General features: G+C 44.4%; 1 protein-coding gene across 1 annotated transcript in view; it reads right to left on the reverse strand.

Moving 5' to 3' along the window:
* The window catches only part of DZANK1 (double zinc ribbon and ankyrin repeat domains 1), a gene marked incomplete at its 3' end in the record, with an annotated part of 71,830 nt that overhangs the window by 35,821 nt on the left and 9,301 nt on the right, over positions 1 to 26,708 (reverse strand). The window contains exons 3-8 of the mRNA XM_082856800.1: positions 25,290 to 25,404; positions 23,793 to 23,889; positions 22,685 to 22,752; positions 17,264 to 17,349; positions 12,596 to 12,713; positions 6,505 to 6,618 (exon numbers count right to left, since the gene is read on the reverse strand). Coding sequence (XP_082712926.1) covers positions 6,505 to 6,618; positions 12,596 to 12,713; positions 17,264 to 17,349; positions 22,685 to 22,752; positions 23,793 to 23,889; positions 25,290 to 25,404 — 598 coding nt within the window. The remainder of the gene's footprint in view (positions 1 to 6,504; positions 6,619 to 12,595; positions 12,714 to 17,263; positions 17,350 to 22,684; positions 22,753 to 23,792; positions 23,890 to 25,289; positions 25,405 to 26,708) is intronic.

Consider the following 26,708-nt stretch of genomic DNA (forward strand, 5'->3'; position numbering starts at 1 on the left):
GCAACTAAGATCTGGTGCAACCCAATAAATAAGTAGATATAAAAATAAATAAATAAATGGGTAAACTTAAAATAAATAAATAAATAAATAAAACTAGTATGTCCTCCATACCTGCCATTTGTGTACGTGTGTGTCTGTGTGTGTGTGGTGAGAGCACCTGGAATCTACTCTCTTAGCAAATTTCCAGTATACAAAGATGGATACGTTAATTAGCTTGACTGAAGTAATCATTTCACTCTGTATATGTATATCAAAGCATCACCACCGGGGCTTCCCTGGTGGCGCAGTGGTTGAGAGTCCACCTGCCGATGCAGGGGACACGGGTTCGTGCCCCGGTCCGGGAAGATTCCACATGCCACAGAGCAGCTGGGCCCATAAGCCATGGCCGCTGGGCCTGTGCGTCCGGAGCCTGTGCTCTGCAGAGGGAGAGGCCACAACAGTGAGAGGCCCGTGTACCGATAAAAGAAAAATCACCACCTTAAAGATATGAAATTTTTATGAAAATAAATAAATAAATAAATAATGAAAACTAGCATGACAGGGGCTTCCTTGGTGGCTCAGTGGTTAAGAATCCGCCTGCCAATGCAGGGAGTATGGGCTCAAGACCTGGTCCGGGAAGATCCCACATGCTGCAGAGCATCTAAGCCTGTGTGCCACAACTGCTGAGCCTGCGCTCTAGAGCCCACAAGCCACAACTACTGAGCCCTCATGCCGAGAGCCTGTGCTCTGCAACAAGAGAAGCCACCACAGTGAGAAGCCCGTGCACCGCAACAAAGTGTAGCCCCTGCTCACCGCAACTAGAGAAAGCCTGCACATAGCAACGAAGACCTGATGCAGCTTAAAATAAATAAATTTATTAAAAGAAAAAACAACTAGCATGACATAACTCTGCCCAGTCCAAACTAACTTTGCCCAATCCCAATACTGCCTTGCAAAACTCTCTTTAAACAGAGTGAAGTAAGTCAGAAAGAGAAAAATTAGTATCATATATTAATGCATATATGTGGAACCTAGAAAAATGGTACAGATGAACAAGTTTGCAGGGCAGAAATAGAGACACAGACATAGAGAACAAACGTATGGACACCAAGGGGGGAAAGCAGCAGGGGTGGTGGTGGTGGTGGGATGAATTGGGAGATTGGAATTGACATATATACACTAACATGTATAAAATAGATAACTAATAAGAACCTGCTGTATAAAAAAATAAAATAACATTAAAAAAATTTTTTTGAATTTAATAATCTTTGTTTTTTAGAGTAGTTTAAGGTCCACGTCAAAACTGAGCAGACATTACAGGGAGTTCCCATATACACCCCTGTCCGCACACACAACCCCCCAGTATGAACATCCCGCACCAGATGGTGCATTTGTCACAACCAATGAACCTGCACTGGCACATCCTCATCTTCCAAAGCTCACAGTTTACCTCAGGCTGCATTCCTGTCAAATTCTCTTTAAAATCGCCCAACCGCGGTACTGAAACCCTATAAATACCCTTCCCCATCTTCTCTCTTCTGAGATGCTGCTAAGATGGTCAAAGTGCTGGTTCATCTCACTGTATTCGGTCCAGTAAGCACAGCCTTCTTGGTCGACAGGCTTTCCTCATGGTTTCTGGGGTGGCTTTTTGACACCACGCGGCTCACTTCTTGAAGAGCAGTGACCATGACCCACAGATAAAAACCTTGTATCACAATCACTACATCATAGATTCACGTATGTCCGTAGGGACGATGTGGGACTCAGGCCACCACCAGGCAGCCTTAATGAGGATCCTAAACATTTACAACAAGCACTTTATAGAAAGCCAATACCCTCATTTGCTGCCTCATCCACAGCACTGGCAACACACTGACCAGTTGAACGGTTCCAAGCAATTTCGTGGACCCGGCTTAGTCACTGGGGTAAAACTTTTCCTTACAAAGCAGCTGGAAGATGAGAACAATATTCTAATCTCCCAAATGATAAGCTTTAATTGACACAAACCAGTAGGTACTGGTAAACTTAATCTCAAAGAGGATTTTGTAAGATGCCAAGGTCAACTTGACACAGAGCTGTGGTTACACTGGCATTAGCCCTGAATCATTGGGCGAGGGGCTGGGGTCTCATAGGAGGTACCTGTGCCCTTGCTGTGTGAGTCCTCAGATCTCTTTCAAAGAGTAATGACTTCACGGGGATCCCAGCGCCTAAGCCTCACAGATTCCAGGAACCCCAGACACAATGGGAGTCCTGGAGGTAAAACATGTGTTGCTAGTTAGAGCCAGAAGGAAGCTGAAGGTCTCTTTCTAAAAGAGTTCATGTGTTCTGGTCAAAGGGGAGATGCGGACATTAGTTTTCAACTGTAGAAAACGGCCAAAGGGATGCCTTTGTTTTTTGTAAAAGAAAGAGAGAAAGAACGAAAGAGGGACTTCCCTGGTGACACAGTGGTTAAGAATCCACCTGCCAATGCAGGAGACACAGGTTCGAGCCCTGGTCTGGGAAGATCCCACATGCTGTGGAGCATCTAAGCCCGCGAGCCACAACTACTGAAGCCCGTGCGCCTAGAGCCTGTGCTCCGCAACAAGGAGAAGCCACCACAATGGAAGCCCGCGTACCGCAATGAAGAGTAGCACCCTCTCTCCGCAACTAGAGAAAGCCCGTGGGCAGCAATGAAGACCCAATGCAGCCATAAATCAATCAATTAATTAATTTAAAAAAAACGAAAAAAAGAAAAGGGAGGGAGGGAGGCAGGAAGAGTCAAACAAACAAAACCAAATTTAAATGTGTGAATATATAGAAATATGTTTCTGTGCATCTAGATAAATACATAGAAGGACACTCACTAAGCTGCTGTCATTGGTTATTTCAGGGGGTAGAAACAGAGGTGGGGTGGGGAAATTACACACTTCATTGTGTATCTTTGGACTATTTCACGTGTTACTGAAAATCAGAAAATTTTTAAAAACATAAAATTCTCTCCTATTCTGAAATACAGGCCAGAGGATAAAAGAAGAAACTCCTGCTACTATATCTTCTAATCCTGGCAGTAGAAAAAAGTATCTGATGCAGCAAAATTCCTCAGCGTTGACAAGGGCTTTACATCAACACAAGAGAAGCCTGCCACAGCGGTTGGGTCTGTCTGCATCACAGCAGGAAGAGGACCGATGGTGCTCTGTGCACTTTGTGGAGTGCGATGGAGACCAACCTAGAAATGGGAGGGAGTTATCAACTGGCCTTGCTGGCGCTTTGGGGAGGGACGGCACGCTGGCTTCCGTGAGCAGCTTACACAGGTGTTCCCACTGACCTCAGAGGAGGCTCTCTGGGTGAGAATGTGATCTAAAAATCTGTCGCCCTTATAACTTCTGGGAAAGCCACTGGCGTGAAGATTTCCAACCAGGGTCCTTCTGTGGGTAGCAGCAATACTGAATGTCCCGTCGTAAAAATCAGGCATTTCCCACCAGATCAGATGTTACGGTGACAAAGGTCTCTCTAAAAATCAAGTCTGATTAAAAGCTGTCCTTGCTTTTAACCCTCCAGGGTCCACTGGGAAAGAAGGGTAGAGAAGGCACCATTTCCCACAGCCCACGGGCCCCGCCAGCATTTCTGCAGCTCACGAACCCGAACTGCTTGCAAAGTTTTGGAGCACATCCTGCATTTTCCGGTCTCCGTGCATCTTTCTGGCACGCCCCCCTCCTCCACCTCATACCTGAACACACACCCACGCATCACTTCTCTTTGTCCCACCCCTTCCCATATGGCAAATGCCTGTACCTCCTACACCTTCTGCTCAGATGACACCCCCTCTTCAAAGCTATCCCTGGCCCTGGCCCCCGATAAGAGCTGACAAATCCTCCTCTGTGCCCCCTGCCACCATGGCAAGCGGGCGCCCAGATCACTGGGGCAGTGGGTGCAGGGGTCACAGCCCGGGGAATGCAGCGAGCAGAGCCCTAGAGGGTGGTCCGGGAAGCAGCAGCTGGTAGAGCCACATCAAAAGGTGCCTTTGAAAAAGCTGCTCAGTACCTGAGGGCTGGCACTGGAGGGGCAAGGTGGAACCCAGAGAAACTGGGTGAACCTGAAGGAAGGTTCATGGCTGCGCCTTGGTGAGGGATGCCAGCTGCCTGGGGACCTTGCTCCTTCCTCAGGCTCCTTTCCCTAATCATCCCTGTTCAGTGACCCTAGAGCAGGTGTCCAGCGACTGCTTCTCAGGCTCACACCACTCCCTGTGCCACCTGGCACTGCTGGGAGCTCAGACTTATTCCAGTAAATTCTTAGGGTGCAGAACGTATTGTGTGCATGGTAAAGTACACAAAAAAGAAGAGGATGGAGCGCCCAGAGTGACCCAAATGCTCTGGTAAAAGCAGCTCAACTAAAGCAGTGTAACTAACAGTACAAGACATACAGCTGCTGAAGTCACATCTTTATTAAAAACAACAGTAACTCGTATGAGTCCAATGTTAAAACAGACAAAACACCAGGGGAAAAAACACCGTGCCAACAGAAACGGTCCTGAGATTTTCACTTCTGGAGATAATGATAAATGTACCCTAAATCATTACTTCCTAAGGTCTTGAGAAAGTTAATGTTTCAGAGAGCCCTTTATTGAAGCTGTGCCTATTTGAGGCATTTTTAGCTAATGTGAAGCTTGGGTACTCAGTAATTTCATGATTCCCTTTGAAAACTCAACATCAGAAGTCAAACAGGCTTGATTTTCTAAATTTCATCTTTGAATTATCAATTGATTTCCTCATTATAAGGTATATGTTCTGCCTTTGGCCCATTAATAGAGTAGAAATCAGTTTCAAGTGATTGTCTCTCTCCTCAAAACTGTACTTTAAAAAGGGGTCACTCTCAGGAATAAAGACGCAGACATAGAGAATGGACTTGAGGACGTGGGGAGGGGGAAGGGTCAGCTGGAATGAAGTGAGAGAGTGGCATGGACATAGATACACTACCAAATGTAAAATAGATAGCTAGTGGGAAGCAGCTGCATAGCACAGGGAGATCAGCTCGGTGCTTTGTGACCGCCTGGAGGGGTGGGATAGGGAGGGAGGGAGGGAGACACAAGAGGGAGGAGATATGGGGATATATGTATGCATATAGCTGATTCACTTTGTTATACAGCAGAAACTAACACAACATTGTAAAGCAATTATACCCCAATAGAGATGTTAAAAAAAAAGAGAGAAGGCAAAAAAAAAAAAGGGGTCATTCCTGGATTTGAGGGTCCTAATCACTATAGAAGTCCTATGTTTATCCTCAACAGAGGACTTACTTATACCTTTGTACCCCCTGTCTTTCCACAACATGGGAAGAAGTCTGGGTTTCAAATGCTGAAGGTGACATGATATATACTGAACCTGGCTCTCAGCCAACACTTACCCCTATTCCTCCTGTTTTGAATAGTTCAAAGGGTTCGAAATGATATTATCTTCAAATATCCCGGATAATGTAAATATTAGCGAGAACAGGTGCTGCTGTGATTGACAGAACAGCCAAAATCATGGTGACTTAAACAAGAGAGAAGCTGGTGTCTCACTCTCATGTATAGGAAGTTTGGAGATAGGCCTCCAGGGCTGTATGGTGGCTTCCTGCAGTGACTTTTAAAGTTTCTTAAGATTGAAAACAGTCATCAAACAAAAAGATTAGTAAATTTTCATCTACCTGACTTTGGCCCAGCCAGTTCTTCAAAATCTCACTTCTGAAGGTTTACTTAGCCTGGGATACTTTTGAACATTTTTTTCACAGTGAAGGGGAGCTGGGACATGTAAGAAAAAGTGGACTTACCTTTTCTCTCATAAACTTTGCCCACATAGACTCCACAAGGTCATTTTCGGAGTGCTACAGTCCTAATTATACGTTAAGTCCACGCACTTCCCTTATTGCTAAAAATTCTTGCTTTTTTAATCCCCAAAGTTATCTTTATTAAAATCTATTTCATCCTCTAGCGACGTTCACTTGACGTCAAGTAAAAAGGAGGTGGATGGGACTATAAATTGAAAAATGGAGAAAAGATACAGTTGTATGTTCAATAATTCTACCAAAAAAATTTTCATGGCATGACATCATTTGTCTAACAAGATTTTTTTAATGTTCATGATGATACTTAACTTTTTCATCCAAGTGACTAGCTGTAATCCTTCTTTTCTATGTAATAGAGACCCATAATCAAACAAAGCAAATGAAAACATGAAGTGACTTTAAGGACAAGATGAAAAGTCAATATTAATTACAATGTTCGAGTTTAAATATATGAAGTAAACAACTGTCTGTGTTAGCTGCAGTGCAATTTGTCCTGAAATCCATGTTCAGGGAACACATTTCTGTGTCTCTCTCTTGATATTTAGATCCTACTGGCAAGTTAAACTCTTGGGCAGATGCCTTTCCAAAAATGAGAGTGGATTTTGTTCACAGGTATCAGCTTATCAATTGTTAGCCAATTCCATCAGCTGAAGAAAGATGTTTAATGGTTTGAACATTAATTTCTATGTGTTTTATTCACACTTTTACGGATTCACATTTCATTACCTTCAAGTGGAGGTTGGCCTGTGGCTGCAGCTGTGGAGTGAGAGGAGCCTCACAGACCACACAGATGGGCGTATTCACGGGCACCAGGTTTTCACATTCTGCACATAAGCCCATCTGCACAAAGAATGAGGTCAGGTTGGCAAAAACTGAAGGTATAAGTAGATCTTAAAATGTAAGGTTTAATTTGCTTTTGTAAAAATTTCTTTTAAATAATTACCACTTTTATTCTTATTTCCTTCCTATTAAAGTAAAAACATGTTTATTGTAGAAAAGAGAGGTATAAAGAAAAGAAAAAATAGCTTACAGCATGATGGAGTGAGGAAATCGACACATCTTCTCTCCAAAAAGCAATTATAAAGTTGGATAAAACTTTAAAAATTCTGAAAGTCAACCAAAGACAGACAACAAACTGAAAAGTAATGTACTTCGGGCAAGGACACCACACGTCTGTTGGGTCTTGCTTGGGCTGTCCCCATCCTCCTCCAGCTCCGTCAGCGTGGAGGCTCCACAGAGCAGGGAGGGCTGTGAAAAGCAGCAGGTTCGTGGCTGCTGACGGGCAGGGCTCGTGTGACTTGGAGCACGGTTAAGGTGATGATCTCAGTGGCAAGCAAACAGGGAGGACAGTGGATCCACTAGCCTGAGCTCACGGTCCTGTTTGGGGCAACTGATGAACCAGCAACTAGCCAGGGACCTGAAGGGGAGTTCCAGAAGGTAGGTCATCTCTAGGGGGCTTGATAAGCTCCTCCCACACCCTCAGTTGACTGGAAGATGTTCGCATGTGCAGCGTTAGACCTAAGAGGGTCCAAGCCACCCACACATCCTTGGCTGCACATGAAGATACAAGAGAGCTCAGCATAAAGTAGGAGCTGGGGCAGACCTGAAAACAGCCTGAAGTTTGAATGTTCCGCCCAGCCCACAACAGATCCCTCGGCAGAGACTGGAAGCCTTGGAGGACCAAGGTGTTTGAGCACAACTTCTGGCCAATCTTCAGTCGAAGTCTAAGCTATGCACACCCAGGGCTGATCCCAGGCTTAAAAATAAAACAAGGGGGGCTTCCCTGGTGGTGCAGTGGTTGAGAGTCCACCTGCCGATGCAGAGGACACAGGTTCGTGCCCCGGTCCGGGAAGATCCCACATGCCGTGGAGTGGCTGGACCCGTGAGCCATGGCCGCTGAGCCTGTGCGTCCGGAGCCTGTGCTCCGCAACGGGAGAGGCCACAACAGTGAGAGGCCCACGTACCACAATAAATAAATAAATAAAACAAGGGGAAAACCCTGATATTAGTGGCTGAAAACTGCAGGGAAGATAGGCTTGAAAGAGTTAATCCAAGTAAACAAAAAAACCAAAACAACACCACAAGGAGAAAAAGTCAGAAACCAGACTTATTATACTCTCTAAAACGTCCAAAATTCAAGAAAAAATTGTGAGGTGTGCAAAAAACAAGAAAGTGTGACCAGTACTCAGGGGAAACAAACAGTCAATAGAAATTGTCTCTGAGGGGAGGAAAAGAAGATATATTGGAGCAAAGCTTCTGTGTATTACTGGATTTAAATTAAATTATTCTGAAATAGACTTGAGAAATTAAGGAGTATGTTGTAATCTCTAGCGTTCTCTTAGAAAATAACTTTTAAAAAGAAAAGAACTTTTTAAAATAGTAAAAAAAAAATAGGAAACATAGGAATGAAAATGGCATACTAAAAATTATTTATTTAACACACAAGAAGGAAGTAAAGGAGGAACAGAGGAACAAAAAAGACGTGAGACAAATAGAAAACAAACAGCAAAACAGCATATGTAAATCCAACCATATCATTAAAGACATTAAATGTGAATAGACAATAACACCACATTCAAAAGGCAGAGACTGTCAGATGGGATAAAAAAACGAGAGGTATGCCTGACTAGAGACATGACCTAGATTCAAAGATACAAATAGGTTGAAAATACATGTATAGAAAAAGGTATATAATGGAAATAGTAAGGGTAAGGGAGCTAGAGTGACTGCGTAAATATCAGGAAAAAAGGACTTTAAAAACAAGAAATGATCCTAGAGACAAAGAGAGGCATTTTGTGATGATGAAATGGTCAATAAATCAGGAAGACACAGCAATTATAAGTGTACATGAACGTAACAACAAGTCCCCAGAATACATGACGCGAAAACTATGAGTCAGCCTTAAGGTAAGGCTCCATCTGTCATCACCTGACGACTCTAAGCCCCAAGTTTTACTGGTGGACCACAGTGGCGTTTTGGAACTCTAAGGATCAGCATCAACTCAGAGCTAGTATCTAGTAAGCCCCCAAAGGTTTAGGCATTTCCTCTTCCTCAAGGCACAGGTCGCTCTGGAAAAGGCTTCAAGGATGACCTATGACATGTACTTGCAATGATGCAGGGTTCATCCTCAAGGACACCCAGCCGCCCTTCAGTTAGGGAGCTGTGGGTTTGCGAATCGACTTAAGTCCTGAAACTGGGTGACGCCCTTGGATGTTCCACTGTGGTGGCTCAAGTCACGTATTTGGCTACAAAACATGTGATTTTTTTTCTATTATATAAACCAAGCAAGACACTAGTAGGCTGCCCATCTGTTTCATTCTTAGGAAGACCACGATCAGATTCTGATTACTGATATGTTGCTGTGGCCTTTTACAGTAGATGTGCCCACCTTGTCTTTGGCAGTTAAGTGCTGCCACTTGACCTCTGGAATCCTGCTAGCTCCCTGAAATCAGGGAGCCCATCTCAAGAGTGGCATCACCCATGATCATGTCTGGCCTCCAAGGGAAGCAGCCATGGAACTTTTTAAAGAGGCAGGCTATCCTTTCACTAATATGTATTCCTAACTCTATGCCTTATTGAAGGACATGTCTTCTGGGCCTTCTTGTGAAATGCAGGTGAGAGTTGGGGGCACACAGGACAAACCTGACAAACCTACTCCAACATGATATAAGGAAGGACTTAGCATCGAGTCTCACTGACCACAGGCTACTACTGAGTCCAAGTTTTAGTCAGCCAACCCCAAAAGCAGCTGGAGTCACTGCCAGCTTCATTAGCTAACATATTAAAATCAATCCGGAATCTATAAAAGAGGCATGTATATCAGCGAATTTGGCCCAACTTAGTGCTATATTCTGCCCTCATTTAAAATCCACTCCCAGACTTGTCCCCCAAGATTCTGCCAATATATGTTAGCAAAATTGTGCTCTTCTTTTCATGTGTAAGCTTTTTGTCCTGGATCACAGAGTACACCTGTCCCTCTAGAGCAGCTGGGATTGGACCGTAGTCATGCTACAGGATGGCTACGGTGAGACTTGATGAGAATACACATCCCCTTTCAAAGCCACTGCCCCAGGCGAGGTTATCACAGAGATTTCAAGGAAAGGAAGGCTAGCATCCTCAGACAGGAGGGCCAGCTCATCCACTGGCAGAGTAATTTAGGGAATCAAGAATGTGCGTTTCGGACTTCCCTGGTGGCGCAGTGGTTGAGAGTCCACCTGCCAATGCAGGGGCGGGTTCGTGCCCCGGTCCGGGAAGATCCCACATGCCGCGGACCGGCTGGGCCTGTGAGCCATGGCCGCTGAGCCTGCGCGTCCGGAGCCTGTGCTCCGCAATGGGAGAGGCCACAGCAGTGAGAGGCCCGTGAACCGAAAAAAAAAAAAAAAAAAAAAAGAATGTGCATTTCATCTGGGTCCAAGCCAACATCTCCATTCCCAGTTTCAGGATCCTGTTCTGTCCCAATACATACCCGAACTTTCACAAAAGAAATGTGGTGATAAAGTGAATTCAGCTTATGCTGTAACTCACCAACATATTCAACTAAAGTCTGTGTTTGCTTTCAGCAGCAAATCCCTGGAGCTACAAGAAACAGGTTCTTTTGGGGCTGTCATGGGGGCATTCTTGGATTATGAGTGAAAGGTCCTGAGCTTGTCGGTTTCTGTGATGCTCCCAGGTGCTCAGGAGCACTGTCCACACCACAGCCCTGGCTGGTATCATCATTGCTGCCACAACCGTCAAGTGCAGCGGCCACCTGGCCACCCCAGAGCCTTGCTTCAGGTGACGCTTCCTCACTACCAGGCCCGTGTGGTAGCTTGACTTCTCGTGATGCCGCTTCATGCTATGAATTGCTAGCATCCTGTTTCCCATGGGCAAGGAGCTCAGCGCTGCCCCCGAGCAAAGGGAAGGACCAAACCCCTTCTTCGCAGGTCTAGTTCCTGGGGCCACTCCTGGTACCAACTCTGTATCAGTCAAAGTCCAGTCAGGAGACAGAAAGCTCAGGGTAATTTAAACAGGGAAAGTTTAATATAAATAGTTATTAACTAATAACAGAGGACTAACTGCTAGTGGGTAAAGCGAACTCGAAAGGATACAGGACTACCCAGGATGGGGAGAGCCACTGCTGCTCCGGCTGAGGCAGGGACCTGAAGAGGATCTGGTCTGGAAGAGGCACTTACTGAACTGGGTGTGGCTGTCACCCACTGGATGGCAGAGAAGTTCACTGGGGTGACACAGACCAGAGCTGGCCCCAGAGCAGGCGGGATCCTATGAAACTCATGAGGACTCTCCCCCTGGGGAGCTGGCAGGACATGCTGGGAAGCCACGCGCAGGCTGCTGATGAAACGTGCTGGGAAACTGCCCCCGGGGATGCCTGAGAGACTTTCTGGAAGCTGGCTGGGTACCCGTGGAGCCCACTGAGAAGCTGTTCACGAGATGCCATGCAGTTCACCGGGGTTCAGCACAACCAGGTGTCCTGCAGGTTAGCTGAACACCATCAGAGCACAGGGAGAGGGAAGCACAGCAGAAACAGGAAGAGGAGTCGAGCCCTTTCTCCCGCAGTGTCCCTCCCAGCAATGGGCCTCTACTGACAAAAATTAACATCAACCAGCTGGCTACGGAGAAATCCACAAGGCAGGATGAAGAGGCACCCCTCTGCATCTCTCTAACGAGACCCTGAGTGGCTTGGGTCTGGGATCCTAGGAGTAGGATCGCCCCTTTGAGTACCAGAAACCCAGCTGAGAGCAGGACACAATAAGAACTCAATAGGTCAAATTACAAAGCTTTTTATACATTAGAGCACGTTAATAAATATCATTATTTACAGGCAGTATAGATGTTGCAAATGTCATCATTTTGAATATTTATAATCCCTGATAACATTTCTCCCTGTAACAACAAAGAAAGTCTTGAAAATCTGTTTGCAGGCCAGTAAAAAATAACTTTGACATTGCACCCATAAATATAAGCAGGGAAAATTCAAACCAATGAGACCTGTTCATGTTTTATTTGCTGTCCCATCTTTTACGAGGAGTTCAAAATATATCATGGAAGTAAAGTGACTTCTACAGCGTATCCATTTAGTATCTGGCCACTTGCTTAAATGCATAACTCAATCCTAAAACTCTGGACTCTGAATTTATTGAATAGTGACTTTTTCTCAGTGACTATCTTTTTTAAATGGTCATTTTCAGTCAACTTCACAGATCCGTTTATATCATTTTGTAAACCTTAGTCCAAAAAAGCCCCAAAGTATCACATGCATAAAAGATGAACACATTTTGGTGAAGGTTTTGATTTGTAGTAAGCCAAGTACGTTTTCTAACTAACTACAAACTTAATGGTAGGATAATATCAATTATTATCTACACTTAGCCAAAACTTTTTAATTTAGATATACTGATCAATCTATAGCCTATATAAACAGCTTCTTTGGACAGAATGAAGTATCCTATGGATATACAGACTTGTAATTAGTACTCCTGGTCATTTATTTCTAGAATATATTTTCTTATTGTCCCCAGGTTATGAACAGAAATATCACATAAGTAGGAAACATGTATTTATCCATATGTGAATCATTGAAATAAAAAGACTTCAGTCTTTTTCTGAGCCTATGCTTCTTCAAGGCCACACAAAAGAAATGGCATCACAGACAAGCTTTTCATTCCTAAGTAGCAGTCTGGATAGTACAAGATTCACTTGCTAGTAATTTTTTCAACAAGTATTTCTGTTTGTGGTTCACGCGTGCCAGGTACTCTGCTCCTGCTGCACACAAAGATCAGATAAACCAATGGAAGAAGGTTTTAAGGATTCTGCTGCTCACCTGAGCTCCTTCTGGGGGTGGGAGACGACAGCCAAGTATGGGCGGGACAGAAGAGCCACATTCTAGACAGTAGCGGGCAAAGGGGTCAGACGGGCGGGGCACAAGGCAGTGGGCACACCTGCAACAGAAGAGGGTCCTGACTGGCCATGTTCTGAGGAGTGCACGTTGAGAAGTCAAGTGTCAATCTTGACAAGCATTCAAACTTAAATAAATAAATGAATTTATTTAAGTGAATTAAGTGAATTTATTTAAATGAATAAAATAGAAAGCAGAACACACTCAAAGCCTATGGAACAAGTTCAAGACGGGAGATGCTTGTCTAGTCATTTTATTACCAAGTGGCCGTACAGCTGGGACTCATGGTGCCCTTCACCTGAAGGCCAGGCCCATCTCACTTCCCAGCCGCGGCGGCAGTTTATCAGCCGCCTTTGAACCCACTTCCCAAGAGGGGCCCCAGTCGTCCCATCACCTTGGATCTGGCGTGCGTGAGGGTGAGACATGGGAATTCCGGGAATGTCCACGCCGCACTTTGCTGACTCCCCATCTGAGCACTGAGCCCAGCCTCAGCGAGAGGTCCTCTCACCTGGCACTCAGAGTCACCGTCAGTCAGGCCCTGCCTCTGTCTTCACTCACCTGGGTGGAGTCCGAGGCTCTGCCCCAGCAACGTCTGGCCCCATTTCCCAGGCGGCTGGGTCCCATCCTTCAGCCCTCACCCACCTACCTCGTTCTGGATATCAGCCAAAGTGAAAGGACTCCAGGAACTGGGCTTCCCTGTGAATAACACTGCTCGATCCTGTGACCTATCTGAACTGCTCAGCATCTATGACGTTTGCATACGGTGCACTGGATGGCTTGGTAGCCTGCACCAGTCTCTACCATGGCCTCTCAACAATCACTAGCCTTTGTAGTTGAGTCCACTTGGGGAAAGGATAGTCTTTTCAACAATGGTGCTGGGCAAACCGGATAGCGACATGAAAAAGAATGAGGTTGGACTGATTGAAACCTTATGCCACATACAAAAACTAATACAAAATGGACCAAGGACCTAAATGTAGGAGGTAAATTTACAAATCTCCCAGAAGGACACATAAGAAAAAAGCTTCATGACACTGGATTTGGCCATGATTTCTTGGATGTGATCCCAAAAGCACAGGCAACAAAAAAAACCAGATAAATTGAACTTCATAAAAATTTGAATATCAAAAAATACTATCAAGACTGAAAAGACAAACTACAGATGGGAGAAAATATTTATCAATCATATCTCTGATAAGGGATTAATATCCAAGATATATAAAATATTCTTGCAACTAACAACAAAAAACAAACAACCCAATTCAAAAATGGGCAAAGGACTTGAATAGACATTACTCCAAAGAAGATGCCCAACATCACTTGCCACTAGGGAAATGCAAATAGAAACCACAATGAAATACTACTTTACACCCGTTAGGATGACTATTAGAAAAACAGAAAATAAGTATTGGTGAGGATGTGGAGAAACTGAAACCCTTGAACATTTCTGGTGAGAAAGTAAAGTATGCAGCTGCTGTGGAAAACAGTTTAGCAGTTCCTCAAAAAGTTAGACATAAAATTACCACATAATCTAAAAATTTCAGTTCTAGGTAAATACCCCAAAGAATTGAAAGTAGGGACTCAAAGAGATACTTGTACACCAATGTTTATAGCAGCATTATTCACAACAGTCAAAAGGTGGAAACAATTCAAATGTCTATCAACAGATGAATGGATAAATGAAATGCAGTATATATATATACAATGGAATGTTTTTTACCTTTAATATGGAATGAAATTCTGATACATGCTACAACATGGATGAATCTTGAAAATATTATGCTAGTGAAATAAGACACAAAAGGTTAAATATTGTCTGATTCCACTTACATGAGGTTACTAGAACAGGCAAATTCATAGAAACAGAAAATATAACAGAGATTACCAGGTGCTGGAGGGATAGGGGGATGGGGAGTTATTGTTTAATGGGAGCTGAGTTCTGTTTGGGATGATGAAAAAGTTCTGGAAATGGACGGTGGTGATGGTGGCCCAACACTGTGAATGTACTTAACGCACTGAATTGTACACTTAAACATTGTTAAAATGGTAAATTTTATTTATGTATATTTTACCACAATAGAAGTATAAAGGACTGTAAAAAAATAACTGATTATGTCAAATAAAAGTAATAATGTATTGTGGGGTTCATAATATTTGTAGAAGTAAAATAAATGACCACAAGAGCACAAAGGCTGTAGTTACCCAGTTATTGGAAGTACACTGTCATAAGGTTCTTAGGCTATAAATGAAGTGGCATGATACTACTTGAAGACAGACTGTAATAAGTTAAAAATGTGTGCTATAGGGCTTCCCTGGTGGCGCAGTGGTTGAGAGTCCGCCTGCCGATGCAGGGGACACGGGTTCGTGCCCCGGTCCGGGAAGATCCCACATGCCACGGAGCGGCTGGGCCCGTGAGTCATGGCCGCTGAGCCTGTGCGTCCGGAGCCTGTGCTCCGCAACAGGAGAGGCCACAACAGTGAGAGGCCTGCATACCACACACACACACAAAAAAATGTGTGCTATAAACCCTAAAGCAACCACTAAGAAGAAAACGTATAGCTAATAAGGCAACAAAGGATACAAAATAAAATAAAACATACCCAATTAATCCAAAAGTAAGCCAAAAAAAGGGGGGGCAACAAAGAATAGATAAGACAAACAGAAAACAAATAGCATGACAGCTGACAAATTCAAACATACCAATAATCAGAATAAATATAAATACTCTCAACAGCCCAATTAAAGTGCAGAGATTGTTAGATTTTTTAAAAGCAAGACCTGATTATATATGCTGCTTAAAAGAAACCAACTTTAAATAGAGAAACACAAATAGATTAAAACTAAAAGGATGAAAAAAGATACATCATGCAAATACTAATCAAAAGAAAGCAGTAATGGCTATTTTAATATCAGACAAATTTGATTTCTGAGCAAAAAATATTATCAGGGTTAAAAAAGGTTATTTTAGGGGGCAGGAGGGATAAATTGGGAGATTGGGATTGACACATACAGACTACTATTATTTAAAATATATACCTAATAAGAACCTACTGTATAGCACAGGGAACTCTACTCGGTACTCTGTAATGACCTGTATGGGAACAGAACCCAAAAAAGAGTGGATATATGTATATGTGTAACTGACTCACTTTGCTGTACAGCAGAAACTAACACAACATTGTAAATCAACTCTACTCCAATAAAAATTAATTTTTTTAAAAAAGCTATTCTGTAATGATAAAGGGGTCAATTCAGCAACAGGACATAAGATTCCAAGAGGTTTATATATTTAATAATAGAGCTTCAAAGTACATAAAGCAAGAGCCGATAGAAATACAAGGACAAGTAGACAAATTCATAATTATAGTCACAGATTTCAGCATAATTTTCTCAATAATTGATAAAACAATAGACAAAATCAGTAAAGACAGAGAAGACTTAAATAATACAACATTGCATTAGTTTCAGGGGTACAACAGAATGATTCAGTAATTGTATATACTGCAAAATGATCACCACAATGTCTAGTTAACATCTGTCACCATACATAGTTACAGAATGTTTTTTCTTGTGCTGAGAACTTCTTAGATCTACTCTCTTAGCAGCTTTCAAATATGCAACACAGTATCATTAACTATCGTCACCATGCTGTACGTTACATCCCCAGGACTTATTTATTTTACAACTGAAAGTGTGTGCCTTTTGGCCACCTTCACCTATTTCACCCACCCTCCCAACCCCCAGGGAGATGCAAATTAAAACCACAACTACCACCTCATTAGAATGGCCAAAAATAAAAATAAAAGTGTTAGTGAAAATGTAGGGAGACTGGAACTCTCATACATCATACACTACTGGTGGGAATGTAGAATGGTACAACCTCTTAGGAAAACAGTTTGACGGTTTTCTTAAAAAGTTAAACATATGCCTACCATATGACCCAGCCATTCCACGCCTAGCTGTTCACCTAAGGGAAATGAAAGTATATATGCACAGGACAACTTGTATACACATGTTCATAGCAGCTTTATCTGTAATGGCCTCAAACTGAAAACAACCTAGATGTACATCAATAGGAAATAGGATAAACACACTGTGATGTATCCGTACAATGGAATACTACTCAGCATTAAAAAGAAATAAACATCTGATGCGTGCAACGACATGGGTGAACCTCAAAGTAATTAGGTGGAGTGAAAGAAGCCTGGCAAAGGAGTAAATACCGAATCATTCCATTTATATACGGAATCAAATGCAAACTAAGCTGCAGTGACAAGAAGCATACCAGCAGCTGCCTGGAGATGGGGAGGGACACGTGGGAGGATTTCAAAAGGGTGCAATGTAGGACATTTTTGGAGGTGATGGATTTGTTCATTTTCTTGATTGTGGTGATAGTTTCAAGATTATATGTATATGTCAATTGTACTCTTTAAGTTCAGTTTATTGTATGTCATTTGAACCTTTAAATATTGTAAAAATTTAATAAAAAACAGTTGGGGCAAATACCACTGTTATGTCCCATCCTCAAATTCTTTTTGACCATACTGTGTCTTAGCAGGACTTAAGAAACAGTAAAGAGAATGCAATACTTACTTGAGGAAGTCTGTCTCCCTTTGAATCCTCATGATCTCTGTGCTTGTCAAACTCTTCTGGCCAGTTATATGTGCAAAACCAGGGAACTAAAATTAAGAATATGTATAAAATCATGCTACAGTACAGTAAAATTACATTAAGAGCTCATTTCAGTGCTTTGTGCTACCATATCCAGCAGCCATCTTTTAAAAACCATGATGTGGGGGCTTCCCTGGTGGCGCAGTGGTTGAGAGTCCGCCTGCCGATGCAGGGGACATGGGTTCGTGCCCCGGTCCGGGAGGATCCCACATGCCGCGGAGCGGCTGGGCCCGTGAGCCATGGCCACTGAGCCTGCACGTCCAGAGCCTGTGCTCCGCAATGGGAGAGGCCACAACAGTGAGAGGCCCGCGTACCACACATACACAAAAAAAAACCATGATGGGGAAAGTCTTAAGTAATGATGAATTGTTAAGTAATAATTTTACTTAAAAAATTAAAGTGATGTTCATCATCAGACACATGTATTTCATTAAAAACAAGAGTTTACAAGAAAAGAGATCTGAATTACCATCAGACAGACCAGATTTCAGAATTTAGAAACCCAAGTGAGCATCCATATTTCTCAAAGATTAAACCCCTAGGAAAAGGACTCACCTGAGAGAACTCATCTGCTGTTATCCAGAAACATTTAACTCACTTAGATATATTTTAATTTGAGCAACCTCTTTGTACCAGGCACTGTATTTGATGCAGGGTTGGGGGACAAAGATAAACATTACATAGTCCCTGCCCTCAAGGAGCTGAACTGGTGTACATACAAAGTACTGAAACACATGGGCTCAGTGTCATAACACATCTGTGTTCAGTCCCACGAGAACCTGGGGAGGTTACGATCCCATTCACCTGCTCGGGGAGAAGGGCTCCCCAGGGCTGTAATGTCTGAGCTGGGCCTGGGAAAGTAAAGAACAGTTTGTTAAGTAGACAGAAGGACAAAGGGAATTTCAAGTAGAGGAAACCCACGTGTGAAGACACAGGCAGGACAGTGATGGCCCATCCTGGTTGTCAGATATGGTCCAGGGGTTGGAGTGGCAGGGGAAGGGAACAGAAAGGACGGCTGAGGGAGAGAAGCTAACACTTATGGAGGGTCTGAGAGTAGGAAAACGTGCCTGGCACATTTCACAGTGACCTCCTAAGGTCAATAGGCAACATTATCCCCATTTTATTTTATTTTTGTAACATTTTCTTCTGATATAATTTCCAACATAGAGAAAAGGTGCAGGGATAGTACAACTAACTCCTTTGTTCGTGTTGACATTTTGCCCCAGGTGCTCCATTCTCTCTCGGAAGCATGAGAATAACCTGCAGCATGACTCCCCTCCTCGCCCCCACAAACACTACAGCATTTCCCAAGAACAGGGGCGTGCTCCTACACAACAGTGCAAACATCAAAACCAGAAAAGTCAGCAGTGATACAATACTAGCATCTAATCCACATATCTTTGTTCACATTCCGTTAGTCGTGCCGGCAATGGCCTTCCCAGCTATAATTTCCTCCTGGACTAGGGTCTAGTCCAGTATCACACTTTGCTCTTAGTGGTTATGTCTTTTCTGTCTCCCTTAATCTGGACTCTCTCCTGAAGCCAGCACACCTAGAGCCCGTGCTCCGCAACACGAGAAGCCACCGCAATGAGAAGCCCACGCACCGCAACCAAGAGTAGCCCCCACTAGCCGCAACTAGAGAAAGCCTGCGTGCAGCAAAGAAGACCCAACGCAGCCATAAATAAATAAATTAAATAAATAAATTTATTTTAAAAAAAGAAATAGAAGTGTCTTTAAAAAATTTAATTTGATTGTTAAAATTTTAAATTCTGTTATAACACAGAAAGGTGCAGGTGTGGGTTTCTCTTGGAAATTCCTCAGATGTGGCAGCGCTGAGCCTGCTGGCCTTCTCGTCAGTGGCCAGCTGGACTTTCACTCCACGTATGGGTTCCAGAGAACCCACAGCTCTGGGCCCTGACACTGAAGCCAGGCGTCAGCTGTCATCTACCTTCTGCCCAGGCTGTAACGCACGGCTACTTGGCTGCCTCGCCCCGATGGTGACCTCACCACTGATGACGCCCCCTGGCGTCCCCCAGCCAGAGGCTCGCCTCAGAGACACCTGTCTCCCTGGTGATTGACCTGTTGTAACAACCACGAGCATCCTTAACGCTGATGTTTGCTGAAGTAAGCTTCAGTTAGGACTGAGCTAGAATATTGAGAAGAATCTCTTACCATATGAAGAAAAAGAGCGGAAGATAAAAGTTTTGTGGTCCTTTTTTGGTCTCCTTTGTCCTTTGAACTCTAGTCAAATTCCCCAAATGTGTCCCCATGTTCCTATTTTTTGGGAAATCTGAATCTTGGGATCTTTATTCTATCTTTTCCTTGGAAACAACTCTTAAATTAGTAGATGGGCAAGGAAATCCAAATACTCATGCACAAAGGAAGTAATTCTTTCTAGACACATTACAGATAATTATGGACACATAGACTGTTTTTCTGAAAATAGTTATGAATATGTTTTGTCATATACCATTCATTCTTCAGAATGATGTTGTTTCATCTCAAAAGCGGTATTCTTCTTTGGGCTACAGTGGCAAGCACTGCTCGTAGGAGCCGTGTGTGCTCAGTAGTCCATTTGGAAACCAGGTCAGCATTCTTCCCAGAAGACTGGGAAGGGCAATCTTCTATTGCAGGCATGGCTATCCTTTTGTTTAGTGGGGTTTACAGGCAGGCCTTACTAAGTCTGTAGTCTTCTGGCCTGGGCTTTGGGGTCCTCCAGAAAATACAGTGGGTGGGCAGATGAAAGAACCCAGGAGGTCAGGCTGAGTTATACCGCAGCACTGGAGACTGGAAAGGAAGGAAGGAGGTGGACCTCGGGATCAGGATAATTGGTCTGCCAGGCCAGTGGTTCTCAGATTGGGTTGACCATCAGTCATCCACAGCCTCTATTTCAGGCTTATGGACTTAGACTACCTACGAGCACTGCAAGAGCAGGGAGCTGGCAATCTGTATACATACTTAAAATTCCCCCCAGGTGGCTGTGATGGGCAGCCAGGTTTGGGACTCATGCTTCTGACCTCCCTTATACTTGATGATTAATGTGAGCGGCCTTGAATCATGGGCACACAAGAAGTGGCTGTGGTTGGATAGAAAATGTGACTCCAGGAAGGCTCTACCTGGTGCTCAGAATTGGAGGAAGAGAGCAAAGTGTCCTGGGGTGCCCTCAGATGCCAAAAGTCTAAATGGAATCTTATAAACACTGAAAAATCAAAGTGCTATAGTAGTTGTAGAAGACAACTAGTATAAGAGCATCCTTCTTGAGTCACACAGTAAGAACGTATTAATGTGGCTTTTACTGAGGTTGTAAACCACCTCTATCTTGTCAGATCCAAAGCGCAAGTCCCCATCTTTGCCCAATTCGAATGCGCAGTCACATTCGCATAGATGACCACTGCCTTCTCCTTGAAACCCTTTCTTTTCTTGGCTTCTATGGCACCACATTTTTTTTTTTTTTACTTTCTTCTTACTTCTTAGGCTCTTCCTCCTCTGTTCAACCTCTAAGTCAAGAATTTTGTCTGTGCCATCTTCTCTTCACTTTCTGTGCACCCCAGCAGGTGATCTCACTTAGCCCCAAGCTTTAAATACCGTCTACAATAGATATTGAACATTTCTAAATATATATCTCCAGTCCTGACCCTTCCCCTGAGTTTGAACCTGCACATCCAACAGTCTACTTAACACCTCCACTTGGATGTCTGATGCGTCCCAAGCACCTGTTCCTCCTTGGTCTTCCTCATCCCAACAAATGGTACCATCATCTCCAGATGCTAATGGTACCATCATCTGCAGACACTCAGGCCAGAACCCTGAGAGCCATCCTTGGCTCCTCCCTTTCCCTGATCCCATCTGCCTGATCCCGCAGCCAAACCCTCCAGCCCGACCTTCAGAACGCCGCCTCCTGTCTCAGCACTTCCACAACCTGGGCACAAGCTGCCATCACCTCTCACGTGGAGCAAAAAGCCTCATAAGTGATATTCCTCTCATGCCTGTACAGCCTACTCTCCACACCGTGGCCCTAGAGAAAACCTGTAAATGTCAATGAGATTGTGCCTTGCCCTGCAAATGGATTCCCTTTACAATCAGAAGAAAATTCGAACTTCTCACAATGGGACTCATCCTAGTATCTGGGATTCCCACCCAAGCCTGCCAATTAGAATCACTTATGGGTGAATTTTAAAAAGATAAAACCATGCCCAAACCTGACACCAGACCAACGAAGGCAGAATTTCTGAGGCTGTGGTTTGAAGGGCCTCAGGCGACTCTGAGGGGCAGCCACGTGGGAGCAGCACAGTGCTCTGAGCTGCAGCCCCGCTGGCCCCCCCCACCCCATCTCCCACCCCGCTCCCCACGCTCCATCCTCACCGCCTCCCTGTGATCCCTCACTTTGATGAACTTGACGTTACTCTGCCAAGACCTTTGCAGGGCTGGCTTCTGTTCATCTTGAAGATTCAATTAAAATGTCACCTTTCCGGGGGGGGGGGGGGCCTCTCTTATCCCCTTGAATTAGAACACTGTTCTTCCTCCATGTTCACTCTCTGTCCCAGGGGTTCTCAAATTTGAGTGTATCTCAGAAGAAGGGCCAATTAAAACAGATGATCAGGCCCACCCCCAGAGGCCCTGACTCCGTAGTTCTGGGGTGGGGCCTGAGGGGTCTGCATTTCTGATGAGCTCCCACATGATGCTGACGGTATCAGTCTGGGGACCACACTTGGAGAACCACTGCTCCATCCCATTACCCAGCTCTATCTTTTTCATGACACATCACTATTCTTAATTTTTTGTTCGATTATTCACATGTTTATTATCTGCCTGCCCCCACCCCCGATAAAATGTGAGCTCCATGAGTACAGGGGCCTTTCTTGTTCAACCAGGTATTCCCAGCTTTGGAACAGTGCCTGGCATGTGGTGACAAGGCAGGGATACTTCCTTAAAGTATTTCATGGGAAGCATTAAAAACACAGTAGTGGGGGCTTCCCTGGTGGCGCAGTGGTTAAGAATCCGCCTGCCAATACAGGGGACACGGGTTCGAGCCCTGGTCTGGGAAGATCCCACATGCCACAGAGCAACTAAGCCCGTGCACCACAACTACTGAGCCTGTGCTCTAAAGCCCGCGAGCCACAACTACTGAGCCCGCGTGCCTAGAGCCTGTGCTCTGCAACAAGAGAAGCCACCGCAATGAGAAAACCAGGCACCGCAATGAAGAGTAGCCCCTGCTCACCACAACTAGAGAAAGCCCGCGTGCAGCAACAAAGACCCAAGGCAGCCAAAAATAAACTAATTCATTCATTTAAAAAAAAAACACAGTAGGCATTTAGTACCCTAAAGATTGTCTTTAGAAGTTACCTGGGGCTGCTGGGTGGCTGGTCGAGAGCCTGATTCTTCACGGAAAGCTGGGGTTTCCCGTGGGCTTTCTGAGAACCGAAGATCTTTCAAAGTTTTAGGGTCAGTTCTTTCACTCACGTCTACGATTATATCAAAAACATCATTCTGTGAATATCTATAATTATACATGCATTCATGCAACTGTGTCTTCATAGTTAGGAACCTTTTAATAAGGGACCACTGTTGTCACATTTTTCCTCTAAAGTAGAATTATACAAAGAAGCTCCCACTCAGTTAAATTAATAGCAATAAAGAAAAGAATTAGCCCAGATGGAGAAAATTAAAATCTGCCCTGCGACATTCCGCAACATTCCACACCAGGCCGGGAAAATGGATAAATCCAGTTGCAAGGTTAGCAGGAAACATCATGTGTCCCAAGGACACACTGCAGCTGTAACATGTCGTAACAGCCCCCACTTTGAGTGACTACTGTTTCTTACTTGCCAAGAAACCTTGTTCCCTAAAATCAGATTATCAGAAATTTTGCTATTTGAAATCTTATCAGTAAGAAGGAAACATCCAACTCTTGCCTAGAGGACCCAAGTCACTTTGACATAGAGAGGCAGCTTAATTTCCAACCCTGGTGCAGAGTTTCAGAGAAAGGTTTCTGAACACATTCCACATTTATCTTTGTTGGTTCCAAGGTAACAGAACCCCGGTCCCCTTCCCGGGTCCATACCTCATACCTCATGAGGTATACCTCGGGACCATTTCACACCGAGCCCTGCTTCGCTTGAGCCTATCAAAACTCTTCTTTCATTTAAATTTCATCCTAACTCCACCCTTCCCCCTATAACTGTTATCTGTGCTTTGGTTGATGAGATCCCATGGTTCCTCTGGTGTGTGGTCTCCCACGTTGCAATGAATCGATAAATCTGACTCTGCTGGACAGCTGCACTATCCCTCATGGTCTTAGGTTGTTGGCTAGGACAGCATTAAAAGTCAAATTACAGCTTACTTTATTGTTCCAGTGTTTCTTATCCAACCCTTCTGCAGACAAGAACACAAGCACTGAACCTGTTTGGTGGTTTAGAATATTAAAGCTTATCTTCGTCCTGTCACATCATACCTGGAAACTTTCCAAGGTTAACATTCCAACCCAGTTTATTTTCAACATTCTTATATTTCTTCCTCCCTTTTGATTCAACAAATCCATTTTTCAGTTCCTAGGAGGGAAGAGATTGCACATCAATCCCTTGATTCTGCCCATTTAGATATGAAAATTAAAAGTTCCATGGTAGAGACAGTGACATAGCCTGCACTTCTCACTGGAAAGGTTTACAGTCGTTTTCACAAAGTGACCTCTATCTCACCTTTCCCTGGAAACACACAGCTTTGAACCTGGGCTGCTTGGTGGGCAGCTTGTCTGCTTGGGAACCCCCACCAGTTTGAGTGGCCAAGACCGGAAGCAGGTGGCAGCATATACAGGCAGGATGTCACCATAATGGGAGTCAGAGTAGTAACAGAGGGACCACCATACCCAGGGGGCAAAGACAGGTTGGGGTCAGGCCAAGACAGTACTTCTGTCCACTACCTGCCCACACACGGCCCTGAAACATAAACACGCTTCTCTCTGGATTTCCTTCTCCTTGGGCTCAGTCCCTCGTGCTTGGTTGAAGCCTGAACACCTGCTGCTACACGTGGGTTCAGCCCCTGCCCAGTGTAGACCCCTGACCACACGGGGGCCCCACATGACACCTGTATCCACTGCTCTGCTCCCACAGCCTCCTCTCTGGCCTCTGGTCAATCATTAGACTGAAGGGATTCCCAAAAAGCTTCCCGTCACCCCCAGCAAGACCTCCATGACTGAGACTTTTTGGTTGGTTGCCTTGCCGTGGGCTGGCGCATCCTCTGACCCTGGGATCTATCTCACTGATGCCCAGAACCCAAACATCCTTTCAAGACAGGTCTAGTTCATTCTCCAAAGAGATGAGGCTTTGCAGCTATTTGGCAACGAAGGTTTCACCATAATTGAAGGCCATGCCCACTGAGGGCTTCTACTAGTCTGATGCATCTAGTCAACAAATATACACCCTCTGCCCTCTCCTACCTGCCCCCGTGCAAGATGCTGAGTATGGCAGACATGCTCTCTGACAGCTGGGAGCCTATAGTGCATGGGGGAGACAGACAGGGAGAAAAGTATTCACAGCATCAAAGCATTTTATAAAAGCAGAAGACCTGGTGCTAGGGGAGCAGAGACGGAGCACCGACGCCCAGTTTAGTTTGGCTGGAATATAGACAGGGGAGTCACAAGGCAAAGAATGACTGAGGACAGAAACTGTTTCTTAGGATGCCAGGCTAAAGGGTCCTGCTTCCTTCGACAGGTAAGGACACAGGAGACAAGGATGCCTGCTAGGAATCTCCAGTGGGCAGGGTGGAGGAGGGACTGGCCAAAGGGTGGGAAATCAGCAAAGATACTTTGCAATGGTTGATACTGACCCCAACTATAAGGACCTGAAAATGGGCAGAATGACTGTGGTGGTAAAGGAAGGGGAAGCTGCGACCACTGAGAATGGGAGCTGAGGATGTGGTGAGGATCCGGATGCCTTAGAGTGTCACTACGTACCTGCTCTGGAGGGTCTTTGAGAACATTTTCCACATTGTCTTCTGAAGGGACTGTATCTGGCAGTACATAGTCCACCTGAAACACCTTTGTTACCATGGCACTCTGTCTGCAGTCTCTGAACATTATTCAGAACAGAAAAGGTCTGCGTGTTACACAAAGATTCAAAGACAAGGTGCCTAGCAATTAAGATTACTCTATAAAGCCCCTTAGTCTAGAGACTAAATTTATTGTATTTTAAATTTGGAGAAACCAAAATACAGCTTCTATAATCTTTCCCTACCTTATTCTTATTCGGGTTATCTCTTGCTATGTAACAAACTGCCCCAAAACATAATGTCTTAGAACACAAAGCTGTGGGTTCGCCATCTGTGCTACCGGTTGCCATCTCTCGTGTGACTGCAGTCAGGTGTCAGCCGGAGCCAATTCAAAGACCAACTCAGCCGGAGGTCCAAAATGATCTCTCCCCTCGTGTTCCAAGTCTGGCCTGGGCTGGCCATTCAGCTCTCTCCTTCCCTCTCTGTCCATCTCCCTCTGCATGTGGTGAACTTGGCTTCCTCACAGTACGGAAGTGTCAGGGAGGTCAGACTCCCTACACGGTGGCTGGCTTCCCCCAGCATTTATGTTCCGAGAGACCAGAGCAGACACTGCAACACTTCTTGTGGTCTGGCCTTAGCGTCATGTCTGGTACGTTATCTTGGTCAAAAGTAAGTCACAGGGCCAGCCCAGGTCCAAGCGGAGGGGCTGCCCTGGGAGGCGTGGTTCATGGGGGGCCATTCTGGGGGACCATCTATCGCACTCACCATAAAGATGTCATAGTTAAGTCTCAACCTATTCTAAAACAAAGAATGGGGTTACCTATGTATCATTCATTCCATATGAGTCATGGGGATTTTCCGTACCCCAGTTGTGGGTAGCACTATATATGCTGCCCTGGGAGATTTTAACTGTTATTCCTCAAATAGCAGCAAGTTCTCAATTTATTCATAATATTTCACAATGAATCTTGCTCCCCTCGGACGCAACAGGAGTCCACTGAGAAAGCAATGCAGAGGGCCCAGAACTGAACTCTGGCTGTGATTTCAACTCAGAACCAGAAGCTCAGCTATACTTTTTAGTTTTTAAAATAGTTTTATTGAGGTATAATGTACATCACATAAAATTCACCTGTTCTAAGTATATAATTTGATGATATTTCCTAAATTTACACAATCGTGCAGCCCCCATCGCAGTCCAGTCTTAGAACGCTCCATCACTGAAAAGTTCCCTTGCGCCTGTTTGTCGTCCTTCCTTGCTTCCACCTCCTACTCCAGGCAACCATTGATCTGCTTCCCGTCTCCATAGTTTTGCCTTTTCTAGAAATTCAAAATAAATGTCATCATACAAATATAGTCTTACATATCTGGCTGCTTTCATTCATCC

Source organism: Leucopleurus acutus, assembly GCF_964270905.1.
Source record: "Leucopleurus acutus genome assembly, chromosome: 16".
In the NCBI taxonomy this organism is placed as follows: Eukaryota; Metazoa; Chordata; class Mammalia; order Artiodactyla; family Delphinidae; genus Leucopleurus; species Leucopleurus acutus.